The sequence below is a fragment of the Actinia tenebrosa genome, unplaced genomic scaffold (genome assembly GCF_029948245.1).
Source record: "Actinia tenebrosa isolate PJP-AT-01 unplaced genomic scaffold, QUT_ActTen_1.0 PGA_scaffold3__52_contigs__length_22856419, whole genome shotgun sequence".
Classification (NCBI taxonomy): domain Eukaryota; kingdom Metazoa; phylum Cnidaria; class Anthozoa; order Actiniaria; family Actiniidae; genus Actinia; species Actinia tenebrosa.
Genome location: NW_028292580.1, coordinates 15,898,152 through 15,921,638, shown reverse-complemented (window position 1 = coordinate 15,921,638; position 23,487 = coordinate 15,898,152). Strand labels below are relative to the sequence as shown.

At 40.0% G+C, this 23,487-nt stretch overlaps 5 protein-coding genes and 1 long non-coding RNA gene across 6 annotated transcripts in view; 1 reads left to right on the top strand and 5 right to left on the bottom strand.

Moving 5' to 3' along the window:
* Positions 1-385: 385 nt before the first annotated feature.
* LOC116303282 (hemicentin-1) lies at positions 386-5,098 on the bottom strand. The gene is made up of 5 exons (XM_031712797.2): positions 4,355-5,098; positions 3,013-3,270; positions 2,491-2,796; positions 1,890-2,123; positions 386-1,622 (listed from the first exon to the last, which is right to left on the bottom strand). The coding sequence occupies exons 1-5, from the start codon at positions 5,019-5,021 to the stop codon at positions 1,048-1,050; spliced, it is 2,040 nt and encodes a 679-aa protein (XP_031568657.1). The 5' UTR covers positions 5,022-5,098; the 3' UTR covers positions 386-1,047.
* A 950-nt stretch (positions 5,099-6,048) lies between these two features.
* On the bottom strand, positions 6,049-10,035 carry LOC116303312 (uncharacterized). The gene is made up of 5 exons (XM_031712837.2): positions 9,076-10,035; positions 8,459-8,722; positions 7,741-8,043; positions 7,296-7,517; positions 6,049-7,001 (listed from the first exon to the last, which is right to left on the bottom strand). Exons 1-3 carry the CDS (start codon positions 10,022-10,024, stop codon positions 7,769-7,771), a joined length of 1,488 nt encoding a protein of 495 aa, XP_031568697.1. The 5' UTR covers positions 10,025-10,035; the 3' UTR covers positions 6,049-7,001; positions 7,296-7,517; positions 7,741-7,768.
* Positions 10,036-12,190: 2,155 nt separating this feature from the next.
* LOC116303307 (uncharacterized) lies at positions 12,191-16,239 on the bottom strand. The gene is made up of 3 exons (XM_089034946.1): positions 16,002-16,239; positions 12,952-13,173; positions 12,191-12,868 (listed from the first exon to the last, which is right to left on the bottom strand). The coding sequence occupies exons 1-3, from the start codon at positions 16,237-16,239 to the stop codon at positions 12,300-12,302; spliced, it is 1,029 nt and encodes a 342-aa protein (XP_088891072.1). The 3' UTR covers positions 12,191-12,299.
* The window catches only part of LOC148908741 (uncharacterized), a 48,529-nt gene continuing 41,267 nt past the window's right edge, over positions 16,226-23,487 (top strand). The window contains exon 1 of the long non-coding RNA XR_016120664.1: positions 16,226-16,341. This is a non-coding gene — a long non-coding RNA (uncharacterized LOC148908741). The remainder of the gene's footprint in view (positions 16,342-23,487) is intronic.
* LOC148908742 (von Willebrand factor A domain-containing protein 7-like) lies at positions 16,789-17,601 on the bottom strand. Its single transcript, XM_089034951.1, has 2 exons — positions 17,234-17,601; positions 16,789-16,924 (listed from the first exon to the last, which is right to left on the bottom strand). Exons 1-2 carry the CDS (start codon positions 17,584-17,586, stop codon positions 16,789-16,791), a joined length of 489 nt encoding a protein of 162 aa, XP_088891077.1. The 5' UTR covers positions 17,587-17,601.
* LOC148908740 (von Willebrand factor A domain-containing protein 7-like) overlaps positions 20,299-23,487 on the bottom strand; it is a 48,970-nt gene continuing 45,781 nt past the window's right edge. The window contains exon 5 of the mRNA XM_089034935.1: positions 20,299-21,551. Within this exon, the coding sequence (XP_088891061.1) occupies positions 20,980-21,551 (572 nt within the window). The 3' untranslated portion in view covers positions 20,299-20,979. The remainder of the gene's footprint in view (positions 21,552-23,487) is intronic.

Below are 23,487 nucleotides of genomic sequence, written 5' to 3'. Positions count from 1 at the left end.
CAATACCGTGGACTGCTAGTGTCCACATACATTTTATATCATTGAACATTATTAAGTTTTAGAAAACCTTTATATAAAAGTTATTGAGGAAATATATAAGATTTATGGCAATATTATAGATTAAATGCTACTTGCTATGCAATAGTTACCCAGGTCATATCCAATGCTTTGACCATTACACCTCATATGGGCCACATCTAGGCCACTTGGACATTTTTTTGCCATGTCTTTATTACCTTTTGGAACATGCCCATCCCAGGGTCATAGTAGTGTCATAGATGCCTTAGGTGTTGGCACATATTTTTGCTGTAAAGTTTCAATAGTCTTGACTGTTTGCAAAAGTACTTTTCTAGTTTCACTTATACTATAAAAATATAGCAACCCATTATAAAAAAATCTTTTATTAGTACTCTGAAACAACCTCTGGACTAATGAAAGTCAGGGCATGGCTTATTCACCAATTTAATTAATGTGTTAATGTGATACATGAATGCAGTGCACAATGTTTATTCCACTGTATATATTAAATGTTAAGATATTGTGTTTATCCTACTATAGCAATGTTTATGCTGAGGTCACCTATTGATATTAATGTACCAATCAGAGCTCTTACTAGGCTATTGAAAGAAAGAGATCTTTTGTTTTAATGGTTGGCAAATTGAGAAAGATTCCTGACGTCAATGTCTGTAAACAGTGAATATTGCTATATACTAAGATATAACCATCGTTTTGATAACCTATAGTTGTCAATCATTTTCTTTGCTCTCCTACAATATGACAGTATGAATATCATTTGTGTGTTAAAACCACACATTCTGTGAGTGTTTACTAAATCTAAACAATCAGTTGGACCAACTCTATCAACTTCTCCTTGTCTTCTTCACTGATAATATAGCAATAGCATTGTCATCAGTAACTATAGCCACATTACAATATCTATCAATCACACATTTTGTATTCTAAATCCAAGGTATGGCATTAATTTAAATTGCCTCTCATTGCTTTCTTCACTTACAATATCTATCCACAGTATCACACATTCTAAATCTAAGGTATAACATTCATTTGAATTGTCTCTATCAGCTTTTCTTCACCATTGTTCACTAATACTATAACAGTGGCAGTGTTGTCAGTACCAATAGCCACATTCGTAGGAGCTCGAAAAGAAACACTGAAGAACCCCATCCGTCCTCTTCTGATTCTTCGTCTTGTTCTGCGTAGTGGTTGAGCAAATCCCCTCTTATCTCTGACTTTGATGACCAGATCCTTGTCAACAGGAGCGGCATTGTAGAGACGAAACACAGTTGTCGACTTTCCTCCTCTTTTTATGGTGTTTTCTGTTTTACAGAAAAACAGCCCAAGTAGAACTGACTTTGGTTGGATGATGTAATGGGAGATGCGTTCAAAAGGATTACCGTGCTTAGTAATGCCTTTGATTTTCAGTTTGAGGGGTCGGGTGGGTGGTAAGAATGTCGCAATGTAGCGCTTTCCGTCAGTGTCATTTGATGTGAGGTTGACATTCTGGATGTGTTGGTTGTGTTCTGTTATGAGTTCTAGCTTCAGTGTGTGTCGGTTGATCGTGCCAGCACCAACTACATTTATGAAGAGCTCACTCGACTTTCCTGAAACAAGCAAAGCAAAAGAAGAAGCCTTTGTAAGAAAAACCTTGAAAGGCCGTGAAGCTTGTTATAGAAACGAAACAAATGGTAAATGATGGAGATTTGTCAATGTCAGACCTTACACAACTCCCCTCCATAAATGATGAGTGCATATATTTTGGCGCTCGAGAGAAGGAAGAAGGATATTACACCAATCATTTATGACCTACCATTTTCATTTACCAAAACCAATGATAAAACAATTGTATTATTGACGTCATTGGGACTCACCAATAATTGGATTTGATGTGTAGATTTCAACTTTGGACCGAGGTCTTTGAATCGTAACAAGGAAGTAGTGACTGAAGTCAACGATAGCCTCACTAGTGGATTTGACATCAAAGGTATACTTTCCTGAGATCACAGATGGTGATATCTGTAAGGACCACTGGCCTATCTCGGGGGTTTTGATCTCGTAAAGTGTAGTCGTTGATAAGGAAACTTTTTCTGAGGTTATCACAGTACCTTTGGAATAAGACAATACGACGGTTAATTCGAATAACAAGAGAATAATAATGGCCTCGCATAGGAAATTTAAATCGGAAATTTTTAGAAATTTCACTGATGTTCTTCAGCCATTCATTGGAGCAAAAGGTACCATAATTTGCTACAAATGTAAAGTTTCTCGCTTTCTGATTGGGTGAGACCCGTTTTAAATAAGAGAGCATACCAACAAATTACGAATCGCTTGCGAACGGAGCCATGCAGTAGTGCGCGCTAGAAACTGTTTCTCGGCTACGCCTTAAATAAAATGTTGACCATATGTCGACGTCATATCGTGATAAATAAGAGTACATACCACGCAAAACCATCGGAAATTTGTCATATTTACCTGATGGATCTTTCAAGACAACACCCCGGCCATCATTCCTTGTATCCGAATTGAAGCAGACTAACATGGTTTCAACAGACTCGTCAATTGGGAATTTGTAGGTTTTGTTACCAGAAGACCTTCGCTTTCTCTTTGCCAAGGGGCTAGAACCTGTGGTAATAATGTTGAACCCAGGAAGACTTTTGCCAATGTAGTTGCTCATTTTTAGCATTTCGTTTGCATTCTTGAACCGCAGTACCCGGCCTGACGTTGCTTGGGCAAGTTTGGCAAAATTGGTGTCTCCCGCCCTGCAAGGATATCCACTTCCTGTAATATTAGACAACAGTTATTTAGGTAAAAACTTTTAGATGTGAAATAGACATTTAATTCGAATATCTGTCTTACACTGCAACAGTGAGGGTCACGTGAGCTGTTAGTACAGGCCTTTTGCATAAATGTCATGGAGGCAACTTTTGACTCAATTTCCTATAACCGCTTCAGTTTTCATCCATTTGCTACGAAGAACAAAAATGTATTTCCTACCTGTTATAAAAAAATTTACGGTAATGTCAAGATTCATGGCAAAGTCGATAACGTCATCCACTAAGTCGTTGTCCTTTGCTGAAGCGTCGGTAAATACGTACAGCGGCGATCCCGTTTCAGGTGCCTCATTAAGTGCCTCCCTTATACCTTGGAAGGTTAATTCTGGGCAATCTCCTCCGCCTTTTGCTTTAAGGTTATTTATGTCGGACACAAATGATGCGTTCTCGGATTTATCTCTGAATGTAATTGGGCCCATTTCTAAACAAAAGAAAAAGTAAAGACTCGGAAGATAAGAAAATTTAAGTTATCAAAACCAATAAACACTGACCGATCGGCTGAACGATTGTCCACTGACCTACTGGCCAATAGATGGATGGATTAAATTGGTGACTGCATTAAGATAAGGCCCTTTTCATGTGACTGTTGCTGATTGGACTGTATTCATTGGTTGTTGCAGTGCAGTATATCAACATGTTACGTTTATCCAAGGTAAGGCCTATTCAAGTCCAAAGATGTATTTGTAAAGCGAATGTGCTGGACCAAGGAATGTATTGGAGTGCATATCAAATGTCCGTGAAAAACTTTGTAAGAAATTGCACAAATTAGTAAGTTCAGTAGACCTCCGTAGATCGTAGATCTTTAAAACTTTGCACTAATTTGTACGTAATTTTGTTAACTTTTTCACACGGATATATGTATGCTCTCTAAGTTAACAAATTGAGTTATTTCATCCAAAGGGTTAAGTGCATGGATCCAATCCAAAATATATGACAAGATCACCGACCCCTGGAGAGGAATCGTGCGGTTCTAATATTTGAACAGAAATAGAACTCAGTTGTGACCTTAGTGATGCGGTATTGCCGATCAAATTTATCAAGAGAACAAAACAAAAAACCATGCCATCGACATCTTCGTATTACCAATTCTTAAATCAAGTTTAGAACAAGTTTCATTCTTCCGAATAATTATGTTTCTTTTCTATTTGTCAGTTTGGTGATATCGTTGTTCTTGTTAGTCCGCTGTAGTTAAAGTAACTAGTATTAACGTCAGTGGTTCTTTCGGTTACAGTTCAACTGCTGTCAATGGCATGGAAGCTGACGGTTCGCACTTCACACACTCTTTCTCTCTCTCTCTCTCTCTCTCTCTCCATCCGTGCTCAGTTCAATAGCATCTAAAAGCTAATTAAAACAGACTACTTTTATAATAAAGGAGTCAAAAGATAGTGTATGACACACTGAGGATCCATCGTTGGACCTATTGCTTTGTTGGCAGCGCCTACCAACCTAGCTCCTAAACTTGATATTGTCAGCCAAAGATCGAGACGTTTTTCCATTCTACTCACCTGGATCTCCAAAAGGAGAAAGAATATAATTCACCGGCTTGTTTCTTTTGATGTTAATGACATCAATCGCTATTTGTTTTGCAGCGGCTATCTCGTCTGCCATACTCCCAGTTGTATCAATAGCAAACGTCAAAGTCACTTCTCCATCTACTGCAAAAAATTCGTCATATTTATCAATAGGTAATGAGGTTTTGATATCTCTTACAAACGTTGAAACTGTGCTTGCAACTGATGCTCTTCTGTGTCGCCTAGATCGACCAGTGGTTGAAGCGTTCTTGTGGATCAGGTAGAAAGCTCTACCGAGTTGGTTACGAGCAAATTGGTACATTTTCTTTTTCACTGCTTCTTGAATTGAGGTCTTGAGCAGCTTAAGCTTTTGCTGGGAATTTCGGGACCCTCTTTGAGACCCTTCAGCTATGCCTCGCTCGATTTCGTTCAGGACTTGGAGGAATTTGTTTGAATAGTGGTTAACAGCACTCGAAGTCAAAGTAGACCCACTCTTGCCACGTCCAACGACGACTGCCCTTAGTCCCATTGTTTGAAAAGTCGAATGCTTTATGATAGAATCCCTTGCTAAATCCATGGTTGAGAAAAGGTCCAGTGAACTTACGATGTGGATGGTAATTACCACTAAGATCCCCAAACGTGCGCATCTTTCAAGGGACATTTTTACAAAAGCCACAACTCCTTGTTTACTACAAAACTGAACTGCTGGCTGGAAACAAGCTGTTATATTTGTTTTGGCAGTCACAATGTAATCTAAGATGATATCTGATCCGATAGAGGTGGCCTTTAAAAAAATATTGTTCCCGGCATTAGTCTGCCATCTTTTGCGTGTGGGCTCTTCTGTTCTGTCCTTTCCTCTCTCGTGCACCTTTTTGGGTACATTTTTACAAAAGAAGATTATACTTTTACAAAAGATTACTTATTTACTGAAGCAACCGCTAGGGTGGCTGGAAGCAACCTCATATTTGTTTTGGAATTTCTTTATGATATCGGATACAAGAAATATGTGGCCCTTAACTCGTGGTTAAAAAGAAATTTGCTGTTCCCGGCAAACAATTATAGGGCATTAGTGTACCGTCTTTCACGTAAAAAATGACTTCCGGATCTCATATGAAAATACTTTTTAACGGATGGAATCCTTTGTCTGTCACAGCATGCGTCTGGGTTCTCTCCTTCTCCTTTCTCGTACAGTTTTAGGGGACATTTAGAATTTTGACGTTCCCGGTGAACAATTCAGTAGGGCATTAAGGTGCTGACACACGGTGCAACATTGCACGCAACATTGTGAGCAACAAAATTAAATTGGGGGGACACACATTGCAATAAAATCACGCAACATCGCTTGTGTCAGCCTGCTATGTTAAGATATTTGGTCAGCAGTTATAAATTTGGTGCAAGCTGATTGGCTGGAAATTTCAAAATGTTGTTGGTAATGTTGCAGCCATGTTCACATGATGAAATTTGTTGCGCGCAATGTTGCAAGAGTAGAGCGCGATTCAACTTCAGATTTGTTACATGCAACGTTGCGTTCAACAAGTTTGGGGTAAACACACACAGCAACAGTCTTGTTGCGTGCAATGCACAGCATGCGTCTGGGTTCTCTCCTCTTGTCTCCTGTACTCTTCTCCTCTCTCGTACAGCTTCCTCGTGCTTTCTTCGGAATTAAATTCTTACAGTATGTCTGAAACTTTGTTTTTGCAGGTGTTGTTTATTTCGTTTGTTAATTTTAGGTAAATTCCATGCACTCTAGAGTTGATAGAGTTTGTTTTGTGCAGTCGAGACAAATTGTTTAAGATTCTGAGTATGCCCAAACAATTGACGAATTTTTAACATTGCTAAGTTCCAAAGCTTTAGTTTACCCTTTAGGTCTACAGTGGTAATCGCTACTTAATTATACATTTTTATTCTCTGAATATTTCACAAATTAACGGACGAGGTCCACTTCGAATCATCGATTTTTGAATCATAATTTCTCCTTGGCATTTACACATGCTACAAGAAATACAGTACTATAAGCGTTAGGCAAATGAATTATGTTGATCAAATGTGTTCATCAGTTGGGATTTTGATTATTCCACTACAAGAAGCTGCACAGGCATAGACACTCTTTCCTCGCCGTTATTAACAGACAGTGAAACAAGGGCCGTATCTTTAGCGCCGACGGTAGCGTTTCTAGGTGTCGTGAACTCTATCCTAAAGAAAGCCCTCCGTCCTTTTCTAAGTGTGCGCTTATTTCTTCTTGGGTTAGCTGCAAATCCTAGTCTATCTTTTACTTCAATGTTTATTATCTTATTCACTCGGGCGGCGTTGTAGAGGCGGAAGGTGACGGTCGATACCTCTCCTCGTTTTAAAGTGAATTCGTCTCCGGAGTACAAAATTCTGAGCTGAACGGATTTTGGTTCTTCAACACCACGTGAAATTCTTTGAAACGCGTTTCCACTCTTTGTGGTGCCTTTGATTTTGAGTTTGAATGGACGGGAGGGTGAGGTAAAGGTTGCGGTGTATCGGACTCCCTCGGCGTCAGGTGTTAGCGTAATGTCCTGGATGTGGTCGCCATGCCTTGTGATAAGTTCTAACATCACTGTGTTTTTCAGGATTTTGTTGGCACCAGCTAGCATAATAATCACTTTAGTCTGTTGCCCTGCAAGTGATTCCCAAAAATACGACGTTAGTATTAATTCCTGACAAGAAGGATGCAACGGAATAACAAGGGACAAGAAGTATATTCTGGAATAATAAAATAGATAATAAAAGAATAATTTTCACGAATAACAATTCAAAGAATTAGCTTTGCTTCGCCTCAAAGCTCGTCTGATTTTGGACAACGTGAGTTAGCTTCGATTTTAAGGAGAAAAAGATTTTTGTCATAGGCTCTTGTTTGCATTACACATTTTTTAATCGATCAGGGTCATCAGTATTGAGTCCTCCAGCTTACCTATGAGTGGATACATTGATGGTACTTCATAAGGTTTGGTCCTCGACAGCACGAGTAAAAAATATTTAAAGTCAATATTTTTGTCACCGTGAGATCTGACAAAGAAGTTGTACGGGCCCACAGTGGAAGGAATAACGAGAGTCCAGACTCCTACTCTTGGACTCGTGATCTGATAGACTGAAGCTTTCGACATGGAGACCTTGCCGGAAGTAACCTTGACTCCTGCAAAAATATAAGCGGATTTGCTGCAGATCTGTATACAAATCCATGTTAAAGGCGGAAAATCAGTGCGGTATCCAAAGTTCTATATTCTACTTTATTTTTCTAAAGTTTACCGCCTTCATGAAAGAATTATAGACTGACTGCAAACGATCGAGTTTTAGTCAAATTCATTTACGGTTGATTTAAGATTTTTCGTTAAAAAATGTCTCTGTTTCATAAATACCTGTAGGATCTAAGAGAGATATTAACGGTCACTTGTTTGAGTTGTCTGTCGTAATAGAGATAGATATGGATTTTGCTGAATCGTCAACCCAGATGCTATATCTTTTACTCCCTACACTGCGCTTCCTGCGTGTTGTTCGACTGGAACCCGAGGTGATGGTGCTGGATTCATCAATGCCACTTTTTGTTAAACTCTTTAAAAGGCCAAGCTCCCCGCTACCACTTAAACGTAACACTTGTCCTGACGTAGCCTCTGCTATTTTTAAAAAGGGATTGTCTACTATGGATTTACCGCATAGGCTGCCTAAAAAAGGAGAAAAGAAGACACGATGTGATTGGAACGATTGGGTAGATCAAACCGCGGTGGAAAGGATTTCTCCGTCTCTATATCTCTATCTCTTTCCCTCTCAAGGGGTGTGCTTTATGCAGGACAGTTTGGCATTGTTAAGTCAGAGTTTTAACTGTTTAAAAACATTCTACGTCTCAATAAGCACTGTTGCCCACTATTCAGATAATAGCTTTATTTTGATAGATTGGAAGATTAGATTAGGGGCTGCCAGTATTTCTTTTTTCACATCCCATAATTTTGAATGATTTCCCCAAAGCAACCCTCTCAACGAGCTCTTGCGTCAATCTCAGTCTGTACCAATTATTTTCTCAAGAAGAAGAAGAAGAAGAAAAAGAAAAAAAAGAAATATTGTTTTGATGTGCAAGTCTACCTGTTGTATAAAAGTTGATCGTTATATCTTCATATTTTGCCATAGTAATAACGTCTCTGATATTTTTGTCGGTGGCATCCTTAGCTGAGGCATCAGTAAACACGTACAGCGGTGACCCTGGGTCTGGTCCTTCGTATATGGCATTTAAGATGCCAGTCATAGTAAGTTCAGGACAATCTCCCCCGCCTGAGGCTCTGAGATTGCTTATGGCTTTTACAAATCCTGCTGCATTGGTGTTTTCTTCAAACACAACTGCTCCTGTTTCTATTAAAATAATCATTACCATGAACGTAAGAATGTACTCAGTATTTAATTGGCTTGCATTTATTTATGAAAACAAACATTAATTCTATCCTAAAATGGAAGCCATAGTGCTCAAATATGTTCATTTCAAGGCACATCCAAAACCGTTTGTTGCCAAGAGAATAGCAATGCAAGACGGCATGGAGCAAATCCGACCAGAGTTAAGGTCCCTCTACCCAAAGGCGCAATAACTGATACTGCGTTGAGTGTATAGGTATGAAACAACGTAGACTAAGTCTTAACTTTCTATTTCATCTATATAGAACAATGAGAATACAGAATACAAGGGAATAGGTGATGATTATATCACTTACCGGGATCACTAAATGGTGCCAGAATGTAATTGACTGGATTTTCTCTCAGATAGTTCACCACATCGATTGCCATACGTTTGGCTGTCTCAATCTCATCAGACATGCTCCCAGTTGTATCAATAGCAAACATAAGTGTCACGTCTCCCCTTACAGCCATTAATTTATCAAACTTATCATCTCCTATCGATCTCTTCAGATCTTTAATGAAAGATGACGTATCGGGTGCTGTTGATCTTTTCGACCTCGAAGTGCGTCTAGAATTGTGATCATCGATGAGGAATAATGCCTGTCCAAGTCGCTGCCGAGCAAACTGATACATACGTTTGTCAACTGCAAGTGTGATAGTATTTTTGATGGTTTTGATCTTCTTTTCGGAATAGCGCACTCTTGGTCCGGCAGTTCTTGCTTGTGCAACGCCCACTTCGATGTCATTAATAGCGTCGAAAAATGTTTTTGAAGGTGTCGAGCGGCTTGTGTAGGTCTTTATCTCCTTAACAAACGTTAAGGCCTCCTTTTTCAACTTGGGCTGGAAAAGTTCTACCGTTCTATCTGAGCCACGGAAGTACCTCATCATGTTGCGACGAACAAAGTCTTCACTCGGAGAACCATTTGTAGGAAGTGGGAACGGAATGCCAGTGGGACTGAAAGAGATATTAGTTGGAAGTGACATTGGCATGCTGGTGACGTTGGGAGATAAAACAGTTGGAGAAATTGCAGTCGCATTTTCTCCGCTCGTCGGTAAATCTGAGACTTTGTGGCCAATGCTAGTGGGACCGAAAGAGATATTAGTCGGAAGTGACATTGGTATGCTGGTGACGTTGGGAAGTATAGTACTTGGAGGAGCTGCAGTGGTTTTCTCCACACACATCGGTAAATCTGAAACACCAAAGAAAGAAGAGATTCTTAATGCAAAGACGCAAAAAGCGGCAACCAATGCCTTCAGCACCATGTTTAAACCAAACCAGCCGCCTGAATGCCGATTTCTGAAAGCTTGTTAGTTTTTATAGCCAATGGCAGTGGGCGGACCTGTAATTCAAAGCGTTACAATGTACATGTTGTGTCATTACCCGCATACCGCTGGAAGAGTTACGACTTCGTGGATGTGGCGGCCGGTTTCACTGATTCACTATTATTTTATTATGTTCTGGATTCTTCTTTTGAACAATCCTTGCAATTACCAAGATACTGCCTTTTGTCAAAAAGAACCTGGAATAATGTCCATTTTGTCCTATTCTTTCATACGTGTTGTTGAAACCCGATCCATGCAAAGAACTCAATGCCAGACCGCCTAAGAACTGAGCCGGGACAGGGGAGATTGTTGTTTACATGGAACTTGAACTCGCATTGATAAATCAGGCTTCAGTATTTGACAAATTATATTTGCAATTATAAGTACGCAACGCACGTCCTTATATTTCAATCTATTTTATTTCTGTTTCTCAGAGAACCGGCATCTCTTTGATTTCACCAAGTTATGAGCCCAGGCAAGCTAAAAAGGGTTTCAGGAAAAGGGAGGAAGCAACTGCAGAGATAATACACCGATCAGTAGTTTCACATGAATCAGTTTAGAATCACACGATGTCACCAACAGCAGGCCATGAAATGTGGTAAACAAGGTCAATTACCTGTAGGAATGATGTTATTGATATACTAGAGTTATGTCAATGGTATTTTTATATTATATGAGGGTATTGTATAATAAATATGTGCAATCTATCGCTGTACATGTCTTTAATTCCATCAATAACATCAACCGTATTACGGAATAGCCTTTGACTATGCCCTCGGCCCTTTAGGATATTTAGTTACTTCCGGCTATAATTACTTAATGTAAGAAACTACCTCCCTTCATTTTCTTACCTTTTGGATTCCTTAATGGTTTTTGAAAAGTTCTAAGTAAAACTTAAGTCTTTATATAGTTATTGATTTGCTTTTTTAAAGGTGCTGAAGATTTCGTATTTACGGTTGCAACAATTTGTTCCAGATGCTGGGACTGTTGGTCCCTTGTTTTTAACAAATAAGCACCATCTTCTTTGGTTCCAGTTTTATATCCACTTATAGATTTAACGTACGCCTGGACTTGCGAACTAGTAGTTCAACAGTAGCTGACCTCCTCAAAGGAAGCATCACTCAACTCCCTCGTGAGAAAGGCCACAAATAGCTACAAATAGGTAAACAAGGACAAGGAAGGAGTTTATCTGAAAAGATCTTGCCTGTGAGTAACAACATGTTTGGCTCTCACAAGACTGACCACTTAACCAGCTTATATATTTTCAAATATAATGGAATGCAGACCACTATGCTGTTTTCTGCCAGCAGAGTCTCAATCTCTCTCTCTCTCTCTCTCTCTCTCTCTCTCTCTCTCTCTGCCCATTTTTCCATTTTCTTTGCCCAGAATCGATAACGAGGGAGACTCTACTATAGCAGGGAACCTGTGTTGTTGTGTACATTTAAGGGTACAGTGTTGTCTTGGCCCTATGGGATGGTTTAGTATATTATGTACAATATATAAGAGGTATAAAGATACAAATTACATTTTTACACGTCTTACCAGGTTTCTTAATTTTTATTGACTTGCGATATATTTTATGGCATGTTTTATTTTGAAAAATTCTATTTGAAAATCGCATTTGATGTTGGCCCGAACTTGCAAAATCGTAGTTCAAATGTGTGGTCATTTCAAAGAAGCGCATATCTCCCCGCCCCCCCCGCCCCCCCATAAGGTCAGTTTCAGTTGAAAGGAATCACTTTTTATACTTGAACTCAAAAGCGTAATCGAAAGCACTGTTTTTACTCGAGAGTGCATGCATTATTAGTATTGATTTACTCGAATGAGCGTTTATTTCTGAATCGCGCTCTCTCTTTCTTCTCATGGTCTCTCGATTTACTCTGATTGCTGACAGTCGTTCCTTCATTTTAAGTCTTTTGCTAAAATGAATAAAAGTAACGATCAAAAGTACCCTCCATTGGACTTCAAAATGACGCAGGCAATTGCGCACAGTAGGACCGATACGTCAATCAAACGCAAACAGTCTTCCTTTCTTTTGGGACCTTGGGGGTAAGGGGGATGGCAGGATCAGACTGATCAACCACTGCAGTAAAAATGTACAAAGAATATAACAAAGTACTTTATTATTATTGACAAGAACAAGATTCCATCCACTAAATGTTACTGAAACAAATCGGTCAATGTTTTTCGTAATGGATAAAAGTTTTAAGAAGTTTTACGCTACTACAATGAGCTGTAGAGGCTGTGATAGTCTCTCAGCACCATTATTAACCGAAAGACTTACAACAGCGGTATCACTAGTACCGATATTAGCACCAGCAGGTGTTGTGAAGGTTATTCTAAAGAAGGTTGCCCGTCCTCTCCTAACTGTACGAACATTCCCTTGAACTCTGGCATATCCAAGACGATCTTTGACTCGTATGTTGACCACTTTGTTTACGTTTGCAGCGTTGTAAAGATGGAATGTGACGGTAGAGCTCGTTCCTCTGCGTAGAGTAAAGTCATTGCTTGAATGTAAAACTCTTAGTTGAATAGACTTGGGTTCTACGATGTTACGAGAGACTCGCTCAAACTGGTTGCCACTATTTGTGGTACCTTTGATCTTTAGCTTGAAGGGTCGGGAGGGTGGGGTGAAGGTTGCTGTATAGCGCACTCCTCTGCTGTCAGGCGTCAGTTGGATGTCTTGGATGTGTTTGCCATACTTTGTGATCAGTTCTAAAACAACTGAGTTCTTACGGATTTTCTCGGCACCGGCTACTGTCAAGACCAGTTTACTTGGTCGCCCTGCAGTGGATTTAGACAAAACATTTCTATTGAGTTTCTTTTGAGCCTTGAACTGAGTTTCTCTATGTTTTTTATCGACTTACCCAACAGTGGCTCTGGTATCGGGACTTCAGAGGGAGGTCTTCTAATTGTCCTCAAAAAGTAGTATTCAAAGTCGATGTTGGAGTCACTAGTGGACTTGACAAAGTAATTATGCAGTCCAGCACTTGGAGGAATGACTAGGGTCCAGGTCCCTACTCTGGGACTAGCAATCTCATAGATCGAAACCTTGGACATGGAGACTTTCCCGGATGTAATCGTCACTCCTAAAGAAAAGAATATAAAATTATTGTAAGATCACGTGTCATTCTCTTGAGAATAAGATTCTTTGCTTGAGTTGTATCCATAGTTTATGTGTCTTCTCATGCCACGACCCTTAAACAAAGAAATGATACTCTAGGGAATGACATGTGGTCGAAAATGGGAAAACATTATTCCCAAGATAAAGTGGTCTATCCAGCTCCTTGAGGTTTTGACAGAGGTCGCTGACTGTAAACGTTTGTGTTGAGAAATGCGTCCAACTCTAAACTATTTCGTCTAAACACTCTCAACTCAATCCCTCATGCCTATTAATTAAAATTTCTTTTTTTCATCTTTTCGAGGTACTATATAAGGACATTTCCAAAACTTGTTTCTAACGTAGCTGTTCATTTGAGCAGTCTAATACATTATAGGTGTGGTTTTTAGTTTCTTCTTTTCGTTATCTTATTTCTTAAGCAATAATTTCAAAATTAATTAATTAATTAATCTCTAGCAGGAAGAAATAACTGCGACATTTTGGGATGGTGGTGATGGATTAGGTGATGGATGGTTTTTTAGTTTCTTCTTTTCGTTATCTTATTTCTTAAGCAATAATTTCAAAATTAATTAATTAATAAATCTCTCTAGCAGGAAGAGATAACTGCGACATTTTGGGATGGTGAGGGGGATGGGTGGGTAGATTTTATGAGAGCTATGCAGTGGAAATTGAATGGAGTACATTATAAGTATAAAACTACAGAATTTACAATATCCTTCTTCGCAAATCAACGCGCGTGTGAGTGCTTTCTGTTCATGTAATCAATTGAATGGAGTTGGATTGAATGGAGTAGATCATAGATATCGAACAGTACGGAATTTACGACTTCCTTTTTCACAAATCACCCCGAGCGTGAGTGATTTCTGTTCATTCAATCAGAATGCTAGGATATTACATGGTCACGACATGGCAGGCAGGCATACCTTGGATTGGTCACTGCATGTTGTACAAGAAATACCACCGTTCGAGAAGAATTAATGAAAAATACTACGCACATTTGATGGAAGTGGCTTAATGTGGTATTTCCTTTTAATAATACATCTATATAAAGTACGCGTTTCTGAAGTAAAAAAAAGAAGAAGATAGCATCCGACTCCACTTTTTCATTTCAAAAAACAACACGCGGAAAAAAGTTCCCGGATGTATGCGATAACATACATACATACATACATAGTTTATTCAAATCGCAAATAAATTATTGACAAATAGTAAAATACAAGTAAGAGCAGAGGCTAGCAAAAAGCGATACAAATAAGACAACAAAGCACAATAATAGGCGACTTGAAAGGAAGTTATGAGGTTATCCCTATGTGAAAACTCCCAAGAAAAACAACAAAACATGACAAAAATGCATTATAAAGAAAGACCCTAAGCAGCGTAATTAGCGAAAAATGCTCTATAAATGAAGTATAAGTATATGAATATGTACTAAATAAAGGAGAGACAAGCTCTCCGCCACCCTGAGCCCCACCCCCGCACGCGCACCCACCAGACAGATTATGAAGTCTGTCCGCCTGATGAGCGCACGCGCGAGAAACCCAGAGCAACAGAGAACCCGTCTCCTCCTTAGTCTAGACTCTACTAAAAAATATACTAATCGATGTGTACTGCAATATGTAAACATTAAACACCTAAGTGAGACTTCAATTTCTGCTTAAATGATCTAAACCCATCGGTTTCAACAATGTCTTTAGGTAGATCGTTCCACATATTAACAACTCTGACGAAAAAGGAGTATTTGTAGCAGTTAACTCTGGCTGCTTTAACATAAAGTTTGTAGGAATGATTAGCTCTGGTAGACGTAACTTTCGTAAATTCAAAAAAGTCACGGAAATTTAGAATACCTAAACCGAAACTTATTTTGTAACATTCAACTAGAGTTAGGTAGTCCCTGCGGGTCGAGAGAGTAGGCCACTTCAATATTTTACATCTTTCTTCGTATGTCATTTCCCCTCTAGTTTGTCGAAGTGCTAGTCTGGAAGCTCTTCTTTGTACTTTTTCCAATGCAGTTATGTCCTTCACCAGGTGTGGACACCAAACGGGTGACGCATATTCAAGGATTGGTCTTACAAGCGCGATATATAGCATCGAAAAGACTGTGGTATTGGCGGTGCCAACAGTTCGTAAAATAGTCCCTAGGACTTTGTTAGCTTTATTTACGGTGATGCCAATGTGTTCACTCCAGGATAGATTATTGGAGATAGTAACACCAAGATCTTTGAAACTATTAACGTCCTTTAAAGTCTCCCCTAAGATGTACTTCGGTTTGGACTTGTCGCGCAAATGGGTTATACGCATAGATTCACATTTATCATTATTAAAGCGTAACTGCCATGTGCATGCCCATTCTCTAAGATGGTCTAGATCGTGTTGAAGAGCTAGTGTGTCTAGAACAGGGTCAATAAGCTGCCTGTAAATCTTGGTGTCGTCCGCGTACAGTTTCACATTAGAGGAAATGCGATCTGTGATATCGTTAATGTATAGCAAGAAGAGGATGGGACCTACGATTGTACCCTGAGGTGTTCCAGATACCACTGGAAGCCAGTTTGAACAAGTTCCTCTTATAACCACACGTTGGTGTCGATTAGTGAGAAAATTTCTGAACCATAGAAGTAAGCTCCCGCATAATTAATTGGACGCCCGCGCACTGGGACTAAGAAAAAAAATCACGTCCAATCAACCAATTAGAAACAAGTATTTTATGTAGATGTGGTATTAATACCAAAACCGCAGGCTATAATACTTGTAATTAGTCATACGACCTTTAACTAAGATTTTCTGTTTACAGGAACTCACCTTGAGAATCTGTCAGAGAGATTGCTGCTCCTTGGTTTGGACGGTCTGTGGTGACACAGATAGACATCTTGCCTATCGAGTCATCAATCTTGATGCTGTACCTACTAGCTGTCAAAGCTGCTCGCTTCTTGCGGTTGGAAATATTTGACCCAGAGCTGATGATATTGGATCCTCCAAGAACACTTCCGGTAAAGCCGTTGAGATTTTTTAGCTCTGTCGTACTGGTGAGACTGAGCATTTAACCGGAAGTGGCTTCAGCTATTTGCATGAAAGGACTGTCCGTCACACTTGACCCGCTACATTGACCTATCAAGCACAACGTTGGAATGATATTTAAAAGGTAAGCTTCAAATTGAAAAAGTTTATTTTTTTTACTTTATGACAGTCACGTGACCCGGGACTCCAGAGTTCCCATACTTTATTAAAATATAATTTTTATCGCTAAAACGCGTAATCAACATTTTTGATCGCAAGGATAGCTGCACAAATCTCAGGGTAAAAATATTTTAGTCAAGCAGAAAAGAGTTTATTGCTGTTTAACTTAGCGAATTGCTGATTATCATTAACTTGGGTTGCACTGGTTGTGTCGGCTAGTCATGATGTGACGTCACAGTCCAATTAATCTTAATACTTCTAACTTAAAGTTGTAAATAATACCTGTTGTGAAAAAATTGATCGTAACTCCCAAATACTTGGCCATTGATTTGACTTCTGCGATGTTTTCTGGAGTGGCATCTTTGGCTGAAGCATCGGTAAATACGTACAGCGGTGATCCCCAATCAGGTCCCTAATACATTGCATCTAGGATTCCCTTCATTGTTAGCTCAGGACAATCTCGACCACCTTTGGCTTTGAGTTTACTGATGGCATCTACGAACAGCGCACCTTCGGTGGTTTCTTTGAAGGTTACTGGTCCAGTAGTTATTAAAATAGAGCAGGAAAACGTTATATTTTTAATGAAAAACGGGGATAATAGGTAGTTTATCGGATGGAGAAGATGGCTGAGGAAATTAGAGGAACTGATTTTGATATGGATCTTACTCTTTTGAAAACTTGAAAAAAGAAAAACTGTTTTTTCAATCGTGCTCCCGGCTTCTCGCCTGCCTCTCAGTTGTACACTCGCCTACTGGTCTTTGGGAAGTTGACGGAGGTTGAAGCTTATCTTTCAACATTATGTTTGCATTACTTCAGACATGAACTAAAACTAACTAAATATACATTATTACTTACTTGGATCACTGAATGGCGATAGGATGTAATTCACTGGATTCTCTCGTGGATAGTTTATAACATCCACTGCAATGCGTTTGGCTGTGTCAATCTCATCAGCCATGCTCCCAGTTGTATCGATAGCAAACATGAGTGTCACGTCTCCCATTACAGCCATGAATTTGTCGAACTGAGCTTGGCCCAGTGTGCGCTTCAGGTCGTTGATAAAAACTGAGGCTTCATTTTGGGTCGATCGTCTTGATCTTGATGTACGAATAAAATCGTGCTCTTTGATGACAAATAGTGTTTCTCCAAGCTTGTGACGACCGTACGTTAACAGCCTGTTACGAACTGCAAGTTCGATAGTTTTCTTCATCTTTTGAAGCTTTGCTGATGAGTAACGGATTCTTTTCTGGGCTCTTGCATTTGCGACGCCACGTTCTATAGTTGTTAGAGCCTCCAAGAAAGCATTGGACGGGGTTGAGCGGGATTGAGTTCACGGAAAATATTCAAAAATACCGATGATAGTGCAATAGATTTTATAACTATTAATTCACAAGTAATAATATGTTGATCAGGCAGCTTATTATCCAAGTACTTTTTTTATTCTATCATATTGCAAGAAGGGGTAGGGGTGGTGGGGTTGGTTTACTCTATAGGAAATCATTACGTTTAAAGAAGGTAGTTTTCAAACAGTTTAAGTCATTTGAGACTTTAGGTATGCTTGTTTATTCCTCCCCTACTAACATCTTACTTTTTGTTGTCTACAGACCTCCTCCTTCAAAACGTAACAATCTGTCCAACAAGCTCTTTTTTGAGGAGTTTTCTCTGTTTCTGGAGCATTTTGCCACCCATCCTAGTTCACTTCTGATAGTTGGTGATTTCAATTTTCATGTTGACGATGCATCTAACACAGCTGCAAAGCAATTTCTCGATCTATTGCAAATATTATTTAAAGCAGGTTGTTGATCAACCTACTTATCAAGATAAGCATGTGCTAGATCTTGTTATTATGCGATCATCTGATCATATCGTCAACAATATTTCCGTTTATGATCCTGTAATATCTGATCACTCTGCCATCCTTGGTGATGTATGTATAAAGAAACCACCTCCGGTTCGAGTAGTCACTCGTTGTCGTAAGCTTAAGGGGATGGATATGCAAAGCTTTACCAAGGAAATTGCTGGATCTTCTCTTTTGCTATCACCTGACAGAGATCTAACTGACTTGGTCCAGCAATACGATTCTGTGCTCTCTTCTGCATTGGATTCCTATGCACCGTGCATTGAACGTACTGTTACTAAACGCCCATCAGCGCCTTGTTACACACCTGAAATCAAAGCTGAGAAGACTAAACGTCGAAAATTGGAGCGTAAATGGCGTCGATCTCGTCTCACTATAGACCGTGAGCTTTATGTAAAACAATGTCATGCCGTTAGGGAACTGATAGTTTCTGCTAAACATGATTACTACTCTAACATCATCGACGAGCATCAGTCAAACCAAAAGGTGTTATTTTCTACCTTTACCAAGGTACTTCATGTCAATGCGGAGAAACACTATCCCGAGTGTACGTCATCAGATCAACTTGCAAATTCGTTTGCAGATTATTTTGAGGATAAGATCCGCCTCATCATACAACATGATTTACAAGGTGTTAAGCCTGTATACGTCAAAATTAAAGATGATTCATGCAAAAGTCGTTTCTTATCTTTCAGCGAAATTACATCAAATGACCTCTCAACGCTGATTACTCCTTTGACTTCGAAATCATGTAACCTGGATCCTATCCATGCTATTGTTATGAAGCAGTGCTTTGATATGCTATTTCCCACCATCACAACGATCGTCAATCTTTCGTTGACTTCTGGGGTAGTGCCGTCACAGTTAAAAGAAGCCATGATTTGCCCGTCGTTAAAGAAGCAGACTTTGCCTTTTGAAGAATTTTCGAGTTTTAGACCCATCTCTAACCTAACCTTCTCAGCTGGTTGACTACTTGGAGGAAAATGATTTGCACGAAACATACCAATCTGCATATAAGAAACACCACAGTGTAAAAACCGCGCTGTTAAGAGTCCAAAATGACATCTTACGTGCCATAGACAATCAATGTGTTGTTTTCCTAGTTTTACTCGATTTGTCGGCAGCCTTTGACACAATCAATCACAACATTTTATTAAAAAGGATTGCAACAAGATATGGCATTGGTGGACTTGCGCTGGAATGGTTCAAGTCTTATTTATCCAATCGTAAGTCATTTGTTAGTTTGGAAGGTGGTAAATCTGATCTTCGTAGCTTTAACAATGGGGTGCCACAGGTTCTGTTTTAGGGCCTGTTCTTTTCATATTGTATACCTCACCAATTGGTGACATTGTTCGTAGCTATGACGTAAATTTCCACCTCTATGCCGCCGACTCTCAATTGTATATTACCTCTTCCTCCATCGTCTTCTCTGTCCCAGCTTGATCCTGCAAAATCAAAGCTTGAAGCTTGTGTGGGTGAGATCGACAGATGGATGATGCAGAATAGCTTGAAGATGAATGGTGATAAGACTGAAGTGCTTTTACTATCTTCTTCTTATCGTCCCAGGCCTACTACTGACTCAATCAAAATCTCGGGTCATAACATCTCAATGGCCGCTAAAGCACGCAATATTGGTGTTATATTCGATGAGAATATGTCTCTTGAACACCACATTTCATCAATGTGTAAATCCTGCTTTTTCCACTTAAGAAACATGCACCTATTCTATGTAGCCTTCATTGGCTACCTGTCGAGCAGCGAATTCAATACAAGATCTTACTTGAACACTAAATGTATATATTATGTTATGCACTTGATTAGTTATGATCGATCTAGTGATCGAATACGTTTGGTTCTAAACACGAAGTAATGTTGGTGTACAGTAAGTAACACTCAAAGTCTGAAAAGTAACATTCAAAGTGTCATCGAGTTGAACGCCTGCAAGCATGAAAATTCAACTTGCAATCCACGATAGGATGGCTTTGTAAAGCTACAAAATCAAGGCAATTACAAATTCTGCGATGCATAACATGACAATCAGTTCGCCACATAATAATAGCAAATCTGCAACTAAATGGAGAGGCAAAGAAAGCAGAAAAATATAGTAAATAACCAGAAACATCATAGCTCTTCTCCTTTTTTCATATTCTAAGAAAGCAAATGAAAACGCTCCTAAGCCTTGTTGTCCAGACAACACGGAATTGTTATAATTCGGGTTTTCTCGATTATTGAGTTACGAGTTGCTACTAATGTGGTGAGTCTGTTTGTTTCTCACTGTCAACTCCTAGTTTGTGTCAAGCTGTGAATCCCTAGCCACACGACCCTCGTACGATCATTGATAGAAATTGTTCAAGAACATAAGTCGAAAAAAATCGATATGTATATAATCAATCAATCGATAAAAATCGATACAAAAATTTAGTGTGAGTTCGATTTTTAACGATTGATCGATACAATCGATATCAATCAAATCAGCGGTATCGATTGTTATCGATTTATCGATTGGCAAAATCAATATCGATTTATATCGATGGACTACTCCGGGCTATAAAGGGCGTCTGGATGGGGCACCCGATTAAACGTTAACTACGGATTTCTAAGCCAATTGCCAGTGATCTGTTAATAGCTTTACAAGCGCTGACCATAATATAAACCCAAGTAATGAAATATCAGTTAACTGTTTACTACTAATTTTAGGTTATTTGTAAGTTAACTACTTATTTTTAGGCCAATTTTCAGTTCGATTTACTCAATCACGATCAGCTGAACAGGCTGAGATAGAATCTCAGCGCCATTAATGACAGACACTAAGATAAACGCCGTGTCACATGTTCCCATAGCAGCGCTCATCGGGGTCGTGAATAAAACACTGAAGAACGCCCACCGTCCTCGCCTGATGGTTTGAACTTTTAAGCTATTAATACTTGCGTAACCAAGCCGGTCTTTGACATTGATCTTCACCCTCTTGTTCACATTGGCGGAGTTGTAAAGATGGAACGTGACTGTGGATTTCGTTCCTCTGCGTAATGTGAAGTCGTAAGTAGAATGGAGGACTCTTAGTTGGACGTGTTTTGGCTCGACAATACTGCGAGAGATTCTTTCAAACGGGTTGCCCCTCTTTGTTGTACCTTTGATTTTTAGCTTGAAGGGTCGGGAGGGTGGGGTGAAGGTTGCTGTATAGTGCGCTCCTCTGCTGTCAGGTGTCAGTTGGATGTCTTGGATGTGTTTGCCATACTTTGTAATCAGTTCCAGAACAACTGAGGTCTTACGGATGTTTTCATTTCCTGCTAACGTTATAACAACTTTGCTGTTTTGCCCTAAAATGGCGAAGAGAAAAAACTTCACCCTCAAAAACTATTCAACTCTATATATGTGTATTATACAAAATTGCAAAGACACTACCTTCCAGAACCAATGAATTTTCAAATAAAATCAGCTATGTACAGAAAGAAATCAGGAGGCAGAATCAAGATACTCTGATACCGATATCCGGATGAGCCCTTCCTTAGACCGCTTTTTTTCTCTTTTCATTGTCCGTAAAAGGCTATATACAAACGCGCACAAGGACAACACTGCATCAAGATAACTCATTCCGCAAAGAGTGTCAAGTTTTAAATCCAAAATACAACTTTTTCGACTTCTTACGATACCGCAGTGTTTCTTGATTACAGAATCAAGGTTAGTCTGCTTTTAGCTTTAACTGAAATATTCACAAATACCAACAGCCCAGAAAAGAATACTCAACTTCAACAATGCGAACATGAAATTCTATGCACCAGTAGTAACAAATGTATATACATAGGGTCAGGTTAATTTATTCATGAATTAGGTATTCATATATTCCTGTTACCATAGCAAATCCCCGGAAACGGAAACGATTGGGGCGATGGATCGCCCAATGAGAAGCGGGGAGGGGAGACGTAACGGGTGACGTAAGTGGGGATGGGATCGCCCGGAAACGAGAAGAAATACACGTGGTGTTTAGTTTAAAAAGGTTTAATGAACTCAGCAATTATCTTAAGTGTTTACATGGTTTTAAAAAAGTCCTGAAGTGTTGTACGTGGAGTGACGTGGAAGAGGACGAGAGGTGCTGCCAAAGTTAGTAGCAAAGGCGGTTGAGGCTTGAGGTTGTTGCCAGGGATCACGGTAGCCAGGGTTGACTAGGTTCCTAGGATCTTGATCTGTGCTTGTGTGGGAGAAGGAGGAGGGGTGATGATGCTGAGGGGGATGCTGAAGAGATTGGATGTAGCGGTAGTCTTCTTGATCATAGCGTCCTCGTTTTGGCGGGGGTCCTAGAGGTTGTGGCGCCAGTTGTTGCTGAAGCTGTTCGCGGGAAGGAATGACTTCGTCACACCAGGCAAAGTAATCGCAAGCCACATCAGGGTAGTTGACCGAGCACGCGAGAAAGGTGCGGTTCTTGTTCTTCTCAGAACTACTGACGTTGACTTTGGCAAACAGGTTGTGTTCGCGACACTTGGGGAGGTAGTTGGGATCGAGCCCAAAGAGACGGTTGTCTACAGCATTGTAGAGGTCTTTCTTTATGTACATTTTACATCCCAGCCTGGAAGTTGCATAAACGCGCGCTTTTTCGTCTTTGGTTTTGGCGCCCTTGAGACGTTCAGTGATGGCCTTGTAATCCACCTTGACGCCACACTTGAAGAAGGTGGCATTCTTGGTTTTGATGACAGCACATGGCGAGCCACAAAAGCAGGGATGGTTGACTTGATTGTATTCGTCTTGAGGCGGGAGCGTTTGAGGGGATGGCGGCAAAGTGGGAGGCGGTTAATACTGTTCTTCAGACATCGTAATCGTGGTCTTGGCTTTCTTGGTCTGACTCTGGATCGGTGTGAGGTTCGTCGGAAGAGGGGTCTTGATATAGCTCCTCAGTTTGGGGGAGGGACTTAGGAGAACCAATGGAACTGCTTTCACGTGGGGGTGAATTAGGAGGGGGAGGAGTCACGCCGAACAGGTGACTGAGGATTTTGAGTTGTTCTTCTCTGGTGTAGGTGGGCGGTCCGTGGACGACGTCATCAGACCATTCACGTGGTGCGGTGATGATCTGGGCGTTGGCTTGGCTTTGCGAGAGTTTTTGTCGGATGTTGATTTCAGAGTCGACGTGATTGCGGGCCTTGCGAAGAGCGTCCCACGTGGTGTCGTTATAATTGTCTTTGGGAACGGTACAGGTAAAGGTACACCACGGATACTGTTGGTTGCAAATGAAGGTAATGTACCGCGCGTGAATGGTAGAGGTTT